We start from the raw sequence: 19,663 nt of genomic DNA on the forward strand, positions 1-19,663 counted from the left end.
ATGCAGAATACTTAGGCAAGACCATAAAAGGAAAAGGGAAAAAATGTCACCTGTAACCCTATTCCACAAAGATCAGTTGTGCTAATATTTTGGCCTGATTTCCCTGTGTTTTTTCCATGCCATGTTGCCCTTTTTAGAAATATTTTAAAGCTCAGTTCCTTCAACTGTCCCCCTCCTTCCCAATGCCCCATTATCCAATCAGTGCTTTCCCGAGTACTGGAAAGTTTTACTTTCTCCACGCTAGGAGTCCAGCTGCTAGAACTCAGCCGCTCGCACTCCTTGTTGGAGTCATGCCACCTTGTGAAGAAGCCACAGAGGAGCTGGCCTGGGAGAAGAATGAAGCCCTCACGAAAACCCAGCTAAGGGGCAGTGTCTGTGCCATAGCAAGGTCCTGTGGAAAAGGACCCTGATTTCCTGCTGATTGACTCCCATTTCCTTCTTCAGCTGTCTCTCCATTGCAAGCTCTGGGCCTGCCTTTCCCGGTGGGACCAGGGCCACCCTCGGATGGTTCATCTGGGGAGAGGCTAGAGCAGCCCAGGCCTAACTGGACAAGTTGGCAAGCCCAGGAGGCTATTTTTATACCTCCGATGCTTTCCCGCCATGCCACAGAAGGGGAAACCTCTGGAGGCCAGTTGAAGCAGTGAAAGTGGAGAGATTTGAGCTGGGTGTTTGGAGGGAGAGCATGAGGATGCTGGTGGGGGGTGGGGGGGGACATGCCAGCTCTGCAGGGAGAGAACGCGCCCGCAGCGTGGCAGACAGAGGAAGCCGTGATGACTCTACCAGCTGCGGCCTGCCCAGCCTGTCCAGGAGCCACCCAGCACACAGACCGCGCTTTTTCAGAAAATTATTTTTTCCTTTCTCTCTCCATGGAAACTCAAAATAGCAACCAATAAAAGAAATAAAAATAAATAAATCTAGGTTGCCTCCTGTGCTGGCTCCATGCTCTGCCCTGACCCAGGAGGCAGCAGAGAAAGGGTTCCTGATGCCCCAGAAGGGCTTCCTGCCTGGGCACCAGCAGGTCTGGGTGTGGACTGGTGCTGAGGTGAATGTTTCCCCCATCTAGGAAGGTGGGATCACGCAGGTCTGGGGTGAACCTGTGATGGCCCTGTGGCTGACACAGAGACCCTCTCCCTGAGATGACAAGGTCCCAAGTACCCAGTGAGGGACAGTGGGGCTGAGGAGTTGGCTAGGCTTTGTGTAGTCCCAAACCCAGATGGAACTTTAAGGTGATATCAGGATTGTTGAGACCTGGGGCACATAATTTTACCTTCCCTGAGAAAGGGAAATTGTAGACTAGGTGATTCCTAAAGGTCCCCTTCCTGCCCTCACACTCCCTTGGCCCTGATTCTACCTCTGTGAACACCTCATTTCCTTGCAGCTGGCGGGCTCGGCCGTTGTTGCCTTCGGACTATGGTTTCGGTTCAGCGGTGCCATGAAGGACTTCTCGTCAGAAGACACATCCCCAGAGTATGTCTATGTGGGTAAGTGTCCTCAGCATCCTGTGGCTGCAGTGGCTCGAGCAGAACCTGCCATGCCCTCTGGTGGGAAAGGGTCAGAGTTCTACCCACCAAACACAGTCCTCTGCTCCCCAGGACCCCAGAAATCACCGTGAGGAGATTGATGTGATGTCCCATTGCAGCAACTTCTGGGAAAGGGGCTCTGAGCATGATTGCGATTGATTTCCAAAGAATGTTAGAATATTCCCTTGGTCCCCTCTGCGTGCCATGGCTACAACACAGAGCCAGTTAGTCATCTGTCAATCTGGGGGAAAAGGGGACCCCACAAGCCTATATTTTAGATTACCTGGGTGATGGGGCCAGAGAGACAGTACAAAGTTTAGGTGCTCACCTGGCATGCAGCTTCGGCTACAACCCAAGTTCTGGATTCTAGATCCTGGCACTACAGATGGTCCCCTGAGCAGAGCCAGGATTGGACACCCCCCAAAAAAATAAGAAAACAAAATAAAATAAGTAGAGAAATACCTTGTCTAGGAGAGGAATACAATTTAAACCAACCTGTTCCAAGGGTAGAAGTGCTCATCTTGGTCACTCGGAGACTAGAACAAAGAGTCGGGCTGCCTGAGGAAGTATAGGGTTGGAGAAATAGTGACCTGCCTTCCACTGTCTGGAGGACTGGGAGAAAGGAGGTGGTACCCCCTGGCTCCTGAGATGCCCACATCAGTAGGACCTGTAGAGCCAATCACCTCTGCCCTACCTGTCTGCTCTGCACATTCCTGGTTCAGATAAGTGTCCCTGAACTCTACCTACCAGAAAGCTATTTGGTAGCAGCCCCATGTGGCTGGTGAGTGAAGATGCACACCCACCACAGAACACTTCCACTGATGTGCCACCTCAGGTTTGGGGAGAAGCAGGACCCAAGGTCATCTTCTCCAAAGCCCCAGGGTAGACCCTGTTTCCTGCATGTCCCATTCAGAACCAGGACAACTTCCTGAAGGCTGCTCCAAGCTGCTTACCTCCTCTTCCCATCAGGGAGGGCTATAACTTTAACTTTTAGAGCAAAGTTAAACAATTTGCTAAAATATGCAGAGCAGGATGGGGGGGAGGTAGTGCAGGTATTACGGCCTGGTATATGCGCAGCTCCTGTGTAGTCCACAGTACCATCCGCCAGAACCCCCAGATGTGTCCCTAAAGCCACCCCCAGCATCTCCAAGGTGACTCTGCTGGTCCTCAGCATGGCCGGGTCTGAGCAGCACCATATCCTCTGACCTAGGACTGAACTGCTGGCTTGGGTGGAAAATACCACTGGAAGTGTACCCTGATGACTGCTTGGAAGGTCCCTTGAAGTTCAGTAAAATAGAGGATGGACAACAGTAAGAATAGTTCACCTTTTTTCAAATCTTAAGTGCAGTCTTTTGTAAAACAGCCAATTAATTTAAGTTCCGCTAAGATGCTGTCCACATAACCATGAAGGATCATGAAAGACACATCCTGATTTAAGGAAGCAACACGTATTTTTTATATATTTACATTCCACAAACTGTAAGTATATATTTAATAATGACAACATAAACTTATATACAAATACAGTGGAAATATAATATGTTGATGCAAGACAGATGAAATGGGGTAAGAGAAATCAGAAGTGGGGGAATCCCAAGAATTCCTTCAGGGCTCAAAGAAGTCATCAGGGAGTCAGGTTTTTTCCATATTTCTATTTGAGGGAAGTGCTCAAGCCTCACCTCAGGGTCAGAAAGTGGCTGCAGTGTCTCATTGCATCTGTCCTCAGTAACATCCAAAGGAGGAGAGAAAAACATGCAAAGATGAACATGATGTGGCCCTTTAAGGAACCCTGGCTCTTCCTGCAGCTTGAGGGTCAAGTTTGCATTGCGTGTTCATGCCTCAGCCCTTCCTGGCCAAAAAGAAGATAGCTATGAGTGGGGATTAACTAATAGAGAGTTGACCCTGGATGTGGTGAGAGTCCCTGGCTCTCCCCAAATCCCTTAACACTTAGACAAGATGACAGTTTTGTTGCAAGAAATGTGCAGAAGAATCTACCATAAAATGTTCTTTCCATTCACATAGGGTCCATATGAAACAAACCCTTCCACCCCAAAGCTAACACACACATTAAGCATATTTTACCTGGCTCTGAAAACATAATATCACCCCCCAGACTCTGAGTATCCCGAGGATAAAACTCAGCATCCCCTGTTCTGCAACCCCTCCAGAAGCTACTGGGGCAGGCTAGAAGGTAGAAAAGAACATCATCCCTCCATTTTGCTGATATCCCAGGAGCTGTTTGTTTCATAACTCTTCCCTGCCAACTAAATCAGTCTCATACAGTCCCAACTCAGTGTTTACTACATTTCAATAGTAGAAGTTTCATTCCATTTTAATGGAATTCATATTTCTACAGACATATTCAGAGGAAATGTTCAGTAATAAAGTGCAGACAACAATTACTAACACATACTAACAGCTAGTGAATGGTAAGATGTAACTACAGAATGAAAAAAAGAACATGGGGCTGGTAGGACAAGCCTCATGGTCAAAGTGTGTGTGAGTAGGAGGATAGGTCAGTTGTAGATGGACTGAGTTAAAGTCTTATTTGGGACTCTGAATTAGTATCAGTATATGGCAGTATATCAGCATATGGCATATATATCACGGTCACGGTCATGGTCCTCCCGTTGTTCATCAATTTGCTCAAGTGGGCCCAGTAACATCTCCCTTGTGAGACTTGTTGTTACTGTGTTTTTGGCATATTGAGTACGTCACGGATAGCTTGCCAGGCTCTGCCGTGTGGGCGAGATACTCTCGGTAGCTTGCTGGGTTCTCCGAGAGGGGCAGAGGAATCGAACTCAGGTCAGCCATATTGGCTGCGTGCAAGGCAAACGCCCTACCACTGTGCTATATATCATCAGTATATGGCAGTATATCAGTATATGAATATATCTCAGTAATGGCAGACCCAGGTACCTTCCTCCCTAGTCTACCAGTTGTTTCTACCAATATACCCCATTCTTCCCTTCTCTGTGACAGTTATGAATTAATTATTGTTCAGGATAATTCTTTTAAGGATGTAAAGCTCCTCCCAACAGTTTCCAGCTGATGTTCAGGTGTATTTTCTTTCCCTACTCTGAATGCAGTAGTTACTTGATATCCTCACACATAGTAATTCCCAATAAAAATGGAAGTTTTCTTCTGAAACTCAGGTATGTGGGGGTTCTGGGTATTAGTACATAGTCTGTTATATGAATATTAACCATCGGTCCCACCTGTAGTCTCAGTTTTGTGCTTGAATTCTGTTTCATCAGTTAGAAATGACTCTTGGAACTTCCCATCAAAAACTGAATTGTGTCCTTGGATAGACAGAGTCCATGTTTACTGGACTCTGATGTCTGTTGATGTTATCAAGGAGAACATCAACCCTTCTCATACATTCCAACTTTCAAGTTGTTTGACAACAAATAAATGCCTACCCCCCTGCCACATAGCCCCATTCTACACTAAATTTTGACACTGAAAGATTTAAATCTCTATAATGTAACTTCTGAGCATAAACTAGAAATTTTTAGCAATAGTGACGTATTTGACATGCCAAAAACAGTAACAAGTCTCACAATGGAGACATTACTGGTGCCCGCTTGAACAAATTGATGAACAACAGGAGGACAGTACAATGCTATCATCATTTTAAAAAAGAAAAAGAAACATTTTTTAAAAACCGTGGAGACCAGAGTTACATGAAAGCATGTGAGAGAGAATTCCTCCTTTCCCATGACCATAAACATCTATCTGGTTTTAAGTTTCTTCATGGCCATGTTAACTGGGGGTTCATCAAAAACTTGTTCTAATGCAAACATGTTGTGCATTCAAGCAGGTGTACTTCAATTCTGTCTCTTTTTTGTAAGCTTCTCCATATGTGAAAGAAATCTAATCCATCATAGATGCACAACCAGCCCTCACAGCCCAGGGCTCCAGATCACACAAAGGAAGTAGGATAACACTGTACCTGCCCTCCTGTTCCTTCCAACATATTTGAAGACTCATAGGCTTAATGGTTTAACTTATAACACAAACAAATTGTAACTAAAATCCAATGGAGTGATATTTGCAATGGGCACATCAGGGACCTTCTAAGTGGGTGAAGCAGAAAGAACTTGTGTTAGGTTTGAAAGACCAGATGGGATCAGTGGAGGATTCATGGGGACTCAGGGTGAGCAGCAGGGTGGACTGGTTATGGAATTCTATTCAGAAGGGTGGAGAACAAATCCAAAGGACTTTGGGGTCAGGTCTGTTCATCTGGAAGCAGTAGAAGGTTGGTTCAGACTTGCAGGAGGGACTGGTCCCCACTGCACGTTATGGAGAAGATTCTGGCAAGTAGTGGCCTGATAGGGGAGTCACAGAAAAGGAAAAAGCTAGTTTGAAAGTCCCAGGCACATTACCCAGGTTGGCTGCAATAGGACTTATAAGGAAAGAAACAAAAAGATAGGAAGTACTACAATCTGAACCTTAGAAGATGTCAGTAAGGTAGTCTTTCCTAGAAATAGCCATTCCTGAGTTTCAGGCAGAAGCCTGAGTCCTGAAGGAAAGGGTCTTGCCTGGTCAAAGGGGCAAGTTGGGGAGCCAGTGAGCCTCTGTCTGCAGCTCCAGAGACAAAGTACCAGCAGCAGCTTCACCTTCATGGTGTTTTGATAGATCCACAAAGCTGGATGCCCAGGAGGATGGTTCAAGCACAGAGCGTGTGTCAGCAAGTCCCACATGCTCCCTCCCTTCCCCCACCTCCCACGGTGGGTCTGGTGAGCACTGTACACAGCCACACATCATTGAGAGTGGCCCCCCAGCCTCCCAGGCCTGCTGGGTGGAGCTTCTTTCAGGCTTTATTTTAAGGAAGAAAAGGGGGAAATGCCAGACAGACTTCCACAGATCTAAGTAAACTCCATGTCATTACTGGTATCGTAACCAATAATGCAGCTAACATAGAAATTAACTGGATATCAATTCAGGAGAGTTGAATGGGAAGGAAGGAAACTAGTTTTATCTATACCAACATTCCTGGATCTATTTTCTAACTTAAACTAAGACAATGCAAATGACCCAGAAGCAAGAAGTGTCCTATTTTTGTATGGCTCTGTCAAATCTCTTAACTAACTTGAAACCGAATTCAAACTGTCTTTGATAGGGGATAGGGGGTTCCCAAGCAGCACTCAAGGGTCCTGGGGATCCAGCGATGATGCTCAGCTAACTGGGCTCTTGGTTCTGTAGGAGGGCCTGAGTGCTCTGGACCTGCAGCATCCAGAGATGCTTAGGGGGGTCCTGAGCTGCATGTGGCAGTGTCTGAGTGCCCAGAGAGAGAATCCAGTTGGCCACATGCAAGATATGTACCTTAACCCTTGTACTATCTGTCCAGCCCCTGACCCAACTCTGTTTTAAGCAAAATAGAAACTTTTTGACCCACAGAGCTCTAGGTCTGATTCTCAGGGGAAGAATCTGAGCTTGAGACAGGACAAGGACCAAAGGATAAAGCCAGAGGCTGGGCAGGTTCCTCAGGGGCTCATCCAGAGCCTGTGCTTGTTCTGTTTCTTGTGCTTCAGTGGCTCCTGACAGTGGCAAAATACAAAATCCTTGCAAAATCAGGGATTTTTCCTTTGTGCAAATATTTCTTAGAGTCTAAATACACATGCAGTGTAGCTCCCCGTGACGTATTCGATATGCCAGACACAGTAACAACAAAGTCTCCAATGGAGACGTTACTGGGCCCGCTAGAGCAAATCTACGAACAACGGGAGGGCCTTTACCTTTACCTATTCTTTCTTCAGTAAGTTTCCAATTAGGAAAGACAGCTACTTTTTAGCAATAAACAAGAAGGGAAATACTGCAGGATACCAGTATGACCTGACAGAGCAAACAGTGCGAAGTAGTAAGAATTAAAAGAAGAAGAGAAGCTGAGCAACAATACAGTGGGCAGGGCACTTGCCTTGCATATGGCTAACTTGAGTTTGATCCCCAAGCACTGCCAAGAGTAATTCCTGAGCTCAGAGCCAAGAGTAATCCCTGGACATCGCCACCAAAAAAAGAAAGAGAGAAAGAAAGAAAGAAAGAAAGAAAGAAAGAAAGAAAGAAAGAAAGGAAGGAAGGAAGGAAGGAAGGAAGAAAGAAAGAAAGAAAGAAAGAAAGAAAGAAAGAAAGAAAGAAAGAAAGAAAGAGGGCCAGAGTAATAGTACAGTGGGTAGAGCACTTGTCTTACATACAGCTGACCCAGGTTCAATTCTTGGCATCCCATATGGTTCCCTGAGCATGCTGGGAATAATTCCTGAGTGCACAGTCAGGAGTAACCCCTGAGTACCGTCAGATGTGGTCCCCAAACCAAGAAGACTGGGGGAAGAAGAATAAAAAAGAGAAGAAGAAAAAACAAAATGGGCATGGTTTGGGGAAAATTTATCTTATTTTCTCTCACATGGCACCAGGATCCCACAAAGTTGATTCATTTTCCATTTTCCATGTATTTTCGTCTTGGAATAGATTCCAGAGCAAGCGGTCCATTAAACTCCTATGGCCCTCTTATTAAAAAGTGATGGGAATGAGGCTTGGCATATACAAATGGCTCTTAGATAAACATAGCTTCATGTGTTGAAGTCCCATGTCAGAAAGAGACCTTAAAGACATCCAGTTTGCCACACTCAATGGAGGAATTCCTTTCTCCTTCAAGAGATGCTTTATCTCCTGGAGTCCTTGATTCTTCCTTTGATCAAGATCAGACTTGATTTACTTCACAGCTAGAGGACAGTGTAGAGAGAGTTCTATGAAGGGGACAGAGACTCCTGAAAGCTGGCTGAGGCCTGGTGGCTGGGCCGGCATGTGCCCTGGTGGCATAGGTGACACGAGGAGAGCCCGGCAGCAGGAAGGTTCAGGACTCAGCTCTTCTTACACCTGCTCCATGTTCATCTCTCAGGATACATTTGAAAGAAGCCACAAGTCTCCTAAGTCCCCTGGCTGGCTCTCTTCAGCCTCTGGGCTGTCATCTGAGAGGACACTGGGCTGTTGTTTCTAAGAGTGTGGTGGTGTGGGCAGGGGCCCCAGAGCCCCGGGCAGGTGGGTCTTGAGCTTCTGAAGTCATGCCTGTGACCAGGGAACACGAGTGGGTTTGTCCAGACAGGGGTTGCCCACACAAATGGCAGTGCTTTCCCGGGCATGCGGTCAGGGAGCCTGGCAGGATCTGTGGCTGGAGGTCCTGTGGAAGGAACATATTCCAGGACTAAATAGCCGCGAAGTGCTGGCTGGCCTTTTTCTAGCGATTGAGTCACTCTGGTGCTGTTTTTTGACTTCTGGTTTTCGGTTGTACCTATGAGCTGGAGCTGCAAAACTGAAAGATTGCATAGCTGTTGTGGCAGAGATCATTTCTCCAGCTTTTTTTCTTTCTTTTTGGGCCACACCCCAGGTGTTGCTCAGGGGTTACTCCTGGCTATGCACTCAGAAATTACTCCTTGTGGTGCTTGGGGACCATACGGGATGCTGGGGTTGAGCCCAGGTCAGCACCATCCCCACTGTGCTCTCTCTGGCCTTCTATCCAGCACATTTTGACAAGCATCTGGAGTCAGTTGTGACTGTCCCATGACCATCAGCGACTCTGAAGTCTAAGAGGAGTCTTCTCCAGGCAGGCCTGGGCTTCCTGTTCCCCTCCTGGAGTAACAGGAAAACACAGAACTCATCAACTGAGAGGCCCTCCAGGCACTTTTCTCAAGGAAGTAAAAAAAAGAACATTTCTGGATGAATCAATCACACAACCAGCAATTGGTAACTGAGTCATCATTCTTTTGAGCACAGCAACCCACATCTTTGGGATAGGGGAGTGGGGCTGAGGTGAGGGTGTCGGGCCTCAGTTAGGGTCTCCCCTCACTAGCTTCCTTAGCTGGGAGACAGGAATGCCAGTTTGCACAGAGTGTTGATGCAGAAGACAACCTGTGGACGCACTTGCTAAGCAGTCCTGCTGTGTCACCAGCAGCTGTTGCTCTACCAAGGTCGGCTAGAGGAGTGCGCCTGCAGAAGGTGCTGTCCTCCTTATGCAGAAGAACAGGAGAAAGAAAGGAATGAGAGTAATAGCCAGAGAGGAGAGTTGACAGCACTGGGATTCTCAAGCAGCAGGGGGCCAAGATATTGCTTGTCAGTGGTCAGACAATGCCAGGAGCTGATCAGAGCAGAGACTGCACATGCAGATGCTACCCAGCACAGACACTGCCCAGAGCAGACACTGCCCAGAGCAGACACTACCCAGACACTGCGCAGAACAGACACTGCCCAGACGCTGCCCAGAGCAGACACTACCCAGACACTGTCCAGAGCAGACACTGCCCAGGCGCTGCCCAGAGCAGACACTGCCCAGAGCAGACACTACCCAGAGCAGATACTGCCCAGAGCAGACACTACCCAGAGCAGATACTGCCCAGAGCAGACACTGCCCAGAGTAGACGCTGCCCAGAGCAGACACTACCCAGACACTGCCCAGAGCAGACACTGCCCAGACGCTGCCCAGAGCAGACGCTGCCCAGAGCAGACACTGCCCAGAGCAGATGCTGCCCAGAACAGATGCTGCCCAGAGCAGATGCTACCCAGACACTGCCCAGAGCAGACGCTGCTCAGATACTGCCCAGAGAAGGCACTGCCCAGAGCAGACGCTGCCCAGATGCTGCCCAGAGCAGATACTGCCCAGACACTGTCCAGAGAAGACGCTGCCCAGACACTGCCCAGAGCAGATGCTGCCTAGAGCAGACACTGCCCAGAGTAGAAGCTGCCCAGAGCAGACACTACCAAGACACTGCCCAGAGCAGACACTGCCCAGATGCTGCCCAGAGCAGACACTGCCCAGAGCAGACACTACCCAGAGCAGACACTGCCCAGAGTAGACGCTGCCCAGAGCAGACGCTGCCCAGACACTGCCCAGAGTTGACGCTGCCCAGAACAGACACTACCCAGACACTGCCCAGAGCAGACACTGCCCAGGCGCTGCCCAGAGCAGACACTGCCCAGAGCAGACACTACCCAGAGCAGACACTGCCCAGAGCAGATGCTGCCCAGAGCAGACACTGCCCAGAGTAGACGCTGCCCAGAGCAGATACTACCCAGACACTGCCCAGAGCAGACACTGCCCAGACGCTGCCCAGAGCGGACGCTGCCCAGACGCTGCCCAGAGCAGATGTTGCTCAGATACTGCCCAGAGCAGACACTGCCCAGAGCAGATGCTGCCCAGACACTGCCCAGAGCAGACGCTGCCCAGAGCAGACACTGCCCAGAACAGATGCTGCTCAGAGACCACACTGCCCAGAGCAGATGCTGCCCAGACACTGCCCAGAGCAGACGCTGTCTAGACAATGCCCAGAGCAGACACTGCCCAGACATTGCCCAGAGCAGATACTGCCCAGAACAGACGCTGCCCAGACACTGCCCAGAGCAGGTATTGCCCAGAGCAGATGCTGCCCAGACACTGCCCAGAGCAGATGCTCCTGGCAGAGCCTGGTGCTGACTCCATAACCTGGTGGCTGGTGTGTGTGAAGCCTTTGGACTGTACCCATAACTGTGACTTATTAGGCCAAACTCATTGACTAAGTCCTATAAAATACTCTAGGTTCATATATAATTATATGCAGCCAGAGAAACCTGGGAGGAAAACTTGCACAACCAACTGAAAAAGATATTTTTGTGGGCTGGAGCAGTGAGTTTCGGCCACACCTGACTGTACTCAGGGTTTGCTCTGGGTTCTTCACTCAGGGATCACACCTGGTGGAGCTCAGGGGACAATATGGGGTGCCAGGGATGGATCCTGGGTCATCTGCAGGCAGGGCAAGTGCCCCACCCCCTTGACTATATCTCTAATCCCAGGAAAAAATATTCTTAGATGAAAAATGGTCATTAGATGGATATGTAACACCATCTACTGCCAAAAAGCCCCTGGAATTGGTGACCCTGCCCCTGTCCAGTCTCAAAAAAAAGGAATCATTTTTAATGAATCAATACAGACAGGGGCCACTGTGATGATGTAGCTAGCTTTTTAAAAAAGTTTCTGCACCCTCAGAACATCACTGGAGTGTTTGATGGGATCATGTCACCTAGAGAACACTGGCCTTGCCAAGGCGCCTCTCATAGCAAGCAAAATGCAAATCAAAATGCAAAGTATTTTCTTCTTTTCAAATCAAGGGAGATGGGACTCAGGAAGTCTGGAGACATTGGCCAATAGGTTATACATGTCACACAGGCTGCTTCAAGAGGGTAGGGACGCTACAGAAACCATCTCAGAATGCAAATGTGGCTGAATTGGGACAGTCAGATGAGAGGAGGGCCGAAGTGCCCCTGAAACCATGGTGGCCGGATGGTGGGCAGAGTACTCCAGCAGAGTCAGAACTGTACTCAGTAGGCCAAGGAGTTTGGCCACTTGCCAGACTCCTGCTGCTTCCCCTGGGTACAATGTTCTTAGGGTTCTGGCTATGGAGCAGACACGCAGGCAGCTCTGCTGGAAGAAGACTCAGGAATCGGGCTGTTGGCGCAGTTTCAGGGTGTTTTGCTGTGAACTTCTAATCTAAAAAATGGAATTTGGGGTCAGAATAATAGTTCAGCATGTAGGTATTTGCCTTTGCGTGGCTGATCCAGGTTTGACCCTCCCATACCCATATGGTCCCCCAAGCTATGTCATGAGTGATCCCTAAGGACAGAGCCAGGACACCTCTGGGCATCACCCACAAACCAAAAGTGAGAGAGAGAGAGAGAGAGAGAGAGAGAGAGAGAGAAATTTAAAGTGGAATCTTGGATGGATGTGCACATCTTCCTGGGGAGCACATGATTTCAGGCTGACCCAGACGCTGCTCGGGTTGAAAGCTGGTTCACTGTGGCCCCTGTCCCTGCACCTTAACTTCCACAGACACCCTCTGTCCTGACCTCCGGTCCCTCTGTACCCCTCTCTCAGGTGCACACCCACATCCTTACCACCTGCTCTGACAGCGGAACCCCACCATGACTCGGAGGCCATTTGTTGAGATGTATCCTCCATACATACTCCTCAGCAAAGTTGGGTGAATACTTCCAGCCTGTTCAGAGTGTCAGATTTGGTGCAGGGCCTCTTAATTCCCTTACTCACAAAGTCCTGTGCCAGACATTTTCAGGGGAAGATGAGTGGGTCTGGCCGGGGGCTCAGCATCTACAGAGGACAAGTCAGTCTGTGACGGCACAGAATGAAAAAGTAGGCCTGGGCAGCCCCAGGAATCCTCAGGTCAGGAGGGCAGGACAGAGGTGAGTCCAGCCAGGCCAGCCCCAGCTGTGACTCCAGGCAGAATTTGGCCTATGTTTCGGGGCCATGACGAGGCTGGAAGCTTTCAGGCAGGAAATCAGTCTGATAACATGGTTCTTGGTGAGATAGTGAGGAAGCTGGATTGGGTCTGTCTCAAGGGTGACCCAGGAGGTATGTGAGATGATCTGGGCCTCCAGGCCTGGTGTCTAGCCTCTTTGGTCCCTTCCAGTCAAATAGAAATATCTTGCCATCCCAAGGGGCCTTGTCTTGTAGGAGCCAGTACAAGAATGGAGATTTGAAAGTAAGGAAAAAATGTTTTAAACAATAAGAAAATCAAGGTGCCAACAATAGTGTTTTTATAAGGTTTTATTTTTCTCATGACGACATCTACTCCCTGTGAAATTATTCTTTTAGAACAAAGGGAAAGGGAAGAACTGGCCAAGCTGACCAGCAGGAAAGCAACAGTCCTACCCAGGAGGTAGGGTTGAGGGCGCCCCCTGCAGGCCTTGAGAAAGGATTGCAGAAGGCTCAGCTTCTGTAGGTCAAGGAGTAAAGACCCACAAACCAGCGCCAGTACCCTGAGGGGCTGCAGAACCCCCAGCAGGCCAGGCCCAGGGTGCCCCCAGAGCGAGCTGCCAGCTCCCACCCTCTGTCTGGGAGTGGTTCCCAGGTGACTCATAGGAATAACAACAGATCAGCTCTCCAACAGTGGCTCTTCCTGCTGCACAGAGTAAGTCAAGTGCCAGGCGTGCATTGTGTTCTAACTTATCTCAGGATCAGACAGGAAATAAGAAAAGGCTTGGCTTGATTCTTCTGTACAAGAACATTCTTCCCTTTTCCTCCTCTGCTCTGAGGTTTGAGTTGCGGAGTCAGTGAGATCCTCACCCGATTTCAGGCTTGAGTGCAGCCGGGCAGGATAGGGTGGTGGCTAGATGCACTTGGAGGCTGGTGGGGACTTTTGTCCCAGTTTTGGGACTTTGGAAAAGTTGCTTCACTTTTATTTCATTTAATTTGTATTTTATGGTTTGGGGGCCATACCGGCCAATTCTCAGAAGTTACTCCTGACTCTGTGCTCAGGAATCACACTTGGTGGTGCTCAGAGGACTCTCGGGGGTGTCAGGGATCAAACCTGGATCAGTCATGTGCAAGACAAGCACCTTTCCCACTGTACTATCTTACCTGCCCCAAATTGCTTCCCTTTTGACCACCCAATTCCTGTATTTTTTAAAAAATGGGTAGAATAAGGACAGGGGGCGCTCTGTGGCCCCTCGGGGGTGCAGCTGCTGGTGTCTGGGCATCTGTTCCTTGAGCTCCAGAGGCTGGAGCCAGGAGGGCCCCTTCCTGCAGTCCCTCTCGAGGAGAAAACAAACAAACTTGAATGAGGTTCTTAGAGCAGAGACTGGAGAAAGCAAACTCAGTGAAGATAGCTAGTGCCATTACCTTCATCATCACATTCTTTTGTTTTTTGCAAAGAAATTTGTTTCTTTTTTGGGAGGAGGGGACTTGCATTGGGGGAGATGAAACACCGGGCTGTGCTCAGGCCTGTTCCTGACTCTGCTCAGAGATTTCTTCTGGAGTGCACGGGCACCAAGTGTCATGCCAGAGAGGAACCGAAGTTCCTCATACACTAGGCAAGCACCATACCCACTGTGCTTTCTGGTCCCTGCCGTTACTCTCTGCATCCTTCCCCTCATTCACTGTTCCTGCAGAGACAGACAGCCTTCCTCTGTCCAGCGGCTGGGGCATTGCTTCTAAAGTCTGTAACTCACTCAAAATCATCCTGGCTAACTGCTGTGCTATCTGCTTGTCTCCTGGACCCAAAGCCCCCTCTTCCCACTTTCCATCTTCCAAGATATCAACAGTTCTTTCCCTCCTGTTCTCAAAGCCTCTCCTAGGATGGGAACCCCCCATTGGCTCCAGAGTACCATGAGGAAGAGGCTGTGGTGTCCGGGAAGGCCTGGGTGGGGGCCCAACCCTGACCCTGGCCCCTGAAACCCACTGGACCTTGCTTGCTTAAACTTCCCCTCTCAGCACTCCTTTTGACCCAAGGAAAAAGGGTTGCAGTTTTGGACATATAATGCAGATCTACAAATCAAATATCTACTGATACTACATCTAAATTTAAAACAAAATTTGTGGCAACCATCCCCCAGCCAGTTATAAAACCCCATAAGGAAAAGTTGCCCAAAATTTAAGGAATCAGACACTGGCCTCATCAGTGCTGGTTAATAATGCCAACTTATACCTACTTAGGGTCGCGTGGGTGTGTCTGAATGGGAATGTGTGTGTGTGTGTGTGTGTGTGTGTGTGTGTGTGTGTGTGTGTCTGTGCCTGTACAAAGTGAAGTGGGACACGGATGGGAGCCTGAAGGGAGCATGAGCTGTGGAGGCAGGTGTAGGGGTTCTGACCAAGATCAGGTCCCCACAACTCTGAGCCCCTGCTCTCTGCCTACTAGGCACCTGGGCCCTAAGATCCTAGGTCCAGCACAGGTCACAGGGCTGACTGTAGTCACCCTTTTCCTCTCCCCCAGGACTCTACGTGCTGGTTGGAGCGGGAGCCCTGATGATGGCCGTGGGGTTCTTCGGCTGCTGTGGAGCCATGCAGGAGTCCCAGTGTGTGCTCGGATCTGTAAGTGGGGGCAGGGTGGGAGGGGCCTGCGGAATCCCTGTGGCATCCTGCACCAGCCCCTGGAACCCAGACCTTAGCACGCTCTCCCTTTCCCGGAATCCGGGGCTCTCTCACCTGGTTAAGAGTCTTTGTTCCAGCCACACAGGGAAAGAGTAAACCAGATGAAGTTCCTGGCTCCTGGGAGGCTGTTGGAGAAGAGTGAGAGCCCATGACTGTGAAGGGCCATTAAGCATGTTCTTTGATTAGCAGCAGGTCACTGTGGTGTTCCTCAGATTCCTGTAACCAGGAAGTGCTCTTATCTGACTGCTGGGGACCAGTAGCAACCAGTCTCCCTCTGGCAGCTTATTTTAACTAGCAAACTCGTTTTTTTTTTCCTTTGGGGAAAAAAAAGAAATAATTTTAATTAACTTTTAAGCATCCATGACCTCCGTGAACTCAGAAACAGAGGAAGAAAGAAGAGGGTCCATCAAAGAGAAAGGGCTGTGCTTCTCGGGAGGGTCTGAGTCAGCGACTTCAGGAGAGGCCTCTTCTCTCCTGTGCAACCTCTGGTCCTTCCTACCTGGGTGTCTAAATAAGGATTCTAACTCATTCTCTGGCCCTGTATGCTCCTTCACTCCCTTCTCCTCCGTCCCTTTCTTTTGTCTCCCTCTCTATTTCTCTGCCCCTTCTCTGTATCTCTCTTTCTCCTCTTTCCCCCCTCTCCCTTCTTCTCTTTCTTTTTAAGTATTTTTCTCTGTTTCCATCCTTCTGTGTTTGTCTCCTCCTTCTCACACTTCCTATCTATTTTTTTCTCTCTGTATTTCTGTCTGTCTGTCTGTCTATCTATCTATCTATCTATCTATCTATCTATCTATCTATCTATCTATCTATCTCTCCTCTATGGCAATGCATTAGTTTGATCAGAGCAGACCCAAGGCCAGAATCTGTTCAGGACCCCACGTCCCTGTCCTTTCCACTCTCCAAGAAGCCTTCCCAAACCTGAAATCTCAGGTCCCACCTTCCAGATACAGGCCATGCCCCTCACTTCCTCTCTGCTGCCTTATTTTATATCTTTAGAAAAAACATTCTGCTCATCAAATATTAAGTATTCTCTGAGCACATAGGTGCCAAGAGCTGTTTTAGGTGGTGGGATATCAGACTCTGAATTATTTGCTCATTTTATTGGTTTATTCATTTCTCATATCAGCTCTGAAGTTGTTTATTTTTCTATTTATTGAATCTGAAGTTCTTTATTTTTGTATTTATTGAATCACCATGAGACATAAAGTTATAAAGTTGTTCATGATTGAGTTTCAGTTGTACAATATTCAAGCATTCATCCCTTCACTGTGACCACTTCCGTCCACCGATGTCCCCAGTTTTCCTCCCACTCCCCGACCTGTCTCTACTACAGATGCTTTTCTTTTCCTTTTAGGCACTGTGGTATGCAGTACTGCACATTGCACACAATACTGTTTTGCAACACTGTTACTGAAAAGCCATCATTGCACATCACTTTCCCCATTTCAGCACCCAGTTCTTCTTGTCACAGGGTATCATTTCTCACTGTCATGGACATAGAGGTCCCTTCTCTGACCTGTTAACATGAGGTTCTTGATAGCAAAACTATTGGACTTTTGTTATGTATCATCCAGTACTATGACAGAGTAGATACTGCTACAGAGTAGATGCTCAATAAACAATAGCTGAATGAATGAACAAACAAATTCCAAGGAAACTGTGGGCAAATGCTTTCTGCTAGATAAACTCAAACACATATTCTTAGGTAATGTTTCCAAATAGTGTAGAATCTTAGAGGCTAAGTGTATTGAAATGGTATCACACTGATAAAGCTGGTGTTTTCTTTTCTCTCCTACAGTTTTTCACCTGCCTCCTGGTGATATTTGCTGCTGAAGTAACCACTGGAGTATTTGCTTTTATAGGCAAGGATGTAGTAAGTAAAAATTACTTATGATTTTTTGTGTGTAATGCTTCATGTGTTCTCTTTATGTAAAACCACAGAAGAATGTTGGCACCTACGATTAAAAATCCAAATAACCACAGTTGTTCCTTTTACCTAGAAAAAAAAGCTGAGCATTTGTGAGAAAGACTGCATTTTTCTGTGGAAATAGTTTGCAGCTCTTATTTACAAAAGTGTTCATGATTTTAAAAGACGAGGATTCCTATGATCATGCCATTTAAAGTGGAGTAGGAATTTAACTGCACACAATGCATTTTAGGGAAAAGCAGTGGATTCTCATCCCTTGTTTGACCGTCATTTGTCCCGTGGCTTGGTCAGTGTTCTCATGAATCCAGTTTCTCTGGCTTGCATTGTGGCCAGAGGCATTCAGAACGGGTCATCCAGAGAACCCACTACGAGGCTTTTTAGAAGAAAAAGAGTGAAGAGGAAAAGGACAACGAATGGAACCTTGAGTTACTATATTTCCTATAAACTTATTTATCATCAATCTGTGTAGATGAACTTATTTCAGATTTTCTGAAATAGTAAACATATATGGACCAGGATGTGGCTCAGAGCCAGAGTGTGTGTCTTACAGCAGTGAGGCCTAGAGTTCATCCCTAGCACCACAAAATAATAAAATAGCTCTAAATATAGACAATGCAATAAATATAGCTAGAGAGGTAGTAAACATGTATCATATCTTCTTCTGTGGAATATTTCTGAAGTAGCTGTTGGTATTGGAAGGATAGAAGAATATTACAATTTCTGTGATCGCTTTAAATTTATGATTTTATGTCTTACTACTAAAAAAATAGAATTTCTATGTTTAATATGACATTTGAATGAAAAAACAATTCTCCATGGGGCTAGAGCAATCATACAGTAGATAGAACTCTTGCCTTGTGGGTGGTCACCCCCAATTTTCATTTCTGGCACTAGATCTCCCAAGCTAAGAGTGACCCCCAAGCACAGAGCCAGGAGTAAGCCCTGAGAACCTCCATGTGTGGAACAAGCAGCACCCCTGCAAATAATTCTCCCCATCTGTGCTTCCAGAATTCTGGGGTCCAATGATAGCTCATTGAAGTTTGAGAAATCGTTTTAATTCATAAAAATCATTCTGGTTTAGTCTAGCTTTCCATTCTCAACAGCATCTTAGAAATTCCAGAAACTGTTTTAAATGTGCATAATTCTCATAAAATACAGGACTAGGAGCAAGGGTAGAGATTTTGCAAAGGCTGTTTTTGGAGGGTAAGAAAGAGGTTCTCTTTTCCTGATGAAAAGAGAACATCCTTCCAACTCACTGTCCCCTCACTGTTCCTCGTATTTTTTCAGGCTATCCGACATGTGCAGACTATGTATGAGGAGGCATACAACAGTTACCTGAAGGACAGGGGAAAGGGGAATGTGACACTCATCACTTTCCACTCAACAGTAAGTGACCTTCCCCCTTGCTGGTTACTGTGTCTTCTAAAGATGGTGCCCCAGTTGTAGTTTCGTGATAGAGACATGCAGGTGTCAAGCCCTGGGTTTGACCCTTAGCACCAGTAAAAACAAACATAAGCTAGAGATTGTGGGAACCAGATTCTTTCTTATCACCTGGACCAAAATAGGATAAAATTCATGAAAACAAGACAGCGTCATGTTTAACCCTCATGGAAACCACAGGTTACATTGTGTTCGGAATCTGGAAGAGGAAAAGGCCCAACACCAGGAGTTCCCAAAAGGAAGTCAGACTTGTGTTCCAAGGATATACAAGAGCACGAGAAAGAACCAGGAGCAGGTAGCCTAGAGAAATGCCCTGTTTTCTTCAAGATTGGCATTGAGGTGTGACAAAAAATCCAGAACCTTCGAGTTTAGAAACACTCCTTTCCAGAAGCAGCGGGGGCCACAGACCCGTTCAGCACACTTGAGCACTCGCCTCCCAGTGGTTCTCTTCACTCCTCTGTGCATGAAGGGTGTGAGCAGGCCTTTCCAGTGGGCTGCATGGGTCCTGCTGTCTGAGTGCAGCCCAGGGAACAGGCAGGGAAATGCTACAGGCCAGTGTGTTCCTTGTCTTTTAACCACTATGACTAGAGAATTAGCTTTGGACTCTTGGGCTCAGTCTTTTCAGGTAGCCCAATTCTGGTCTGTCACAGGAATGGTCTGGAAGGTGCTAATCATTCCTCTTGCTCAGCTTCAACTGTCCCCAGGATCTCAGGCAGCACATAGGTCTCTGAGGGACCTAGCGAAGGCAGAACACCTGAGTTGCAATTCCTGTGAGTTTCTGTGGCCACTTCTTGTCTCAGACTGTCCCTTCTTTAATGAGCCTGTCTTGAAGCTCATAAAATTTGAATTACTAATCAGGTTAAATTACTTCCA

At 47.6% G+C, this 19,663-nt stretch overlaps 1 protein-coding gene across 1 annotated transcript in view; it reads left to right on the plus strand.

Moving 5' to 3' along the window:
* TSPAN2 (tetraspanin 2) overlaps positions 1 to 19,663 on the plus strand; it is a 40,393-nt gene that overhangs the window by 14,076 nt on the left and 6,654 nt on the right. Inside the window, exons 2-5 of the mRNA XM_056139128.1 lie at positions 1,379 to 1,481; positions 15,266 to 15,363; positions 17,222 to 17,296; positions 18,638 to 18,736. Coding sequence (XP_055995103.1) covers positions 1,379 to 1,481; positions 15,266 to 15,363; positions 17,222 to 17,296; positions 18,638 to 18,736 — 375 coding nt within the window. The remainder of the gene's footprint in view (positions 1 to 1,378; positions 1,482 to 15,265; positions 15,364 to 17,221; positions 17,297 to 18,637; positions 18,737 to 19,663) is intronic.

This window comes from Sorex fumeus, unplaced genomic scaffold (assembly GCF_029834395.1).
Source record: "Sorex fumeus unplaced genomic scaffold, SorFum_2.1 ptg000131l, whole genome shotgun sequence".
Taxonomy (NCBI): Eukaryota; Metazoa; Chordata; class Mammalia; order Eulipotyphla; family Soricidae; genus Sorex; species Sorex fumeus.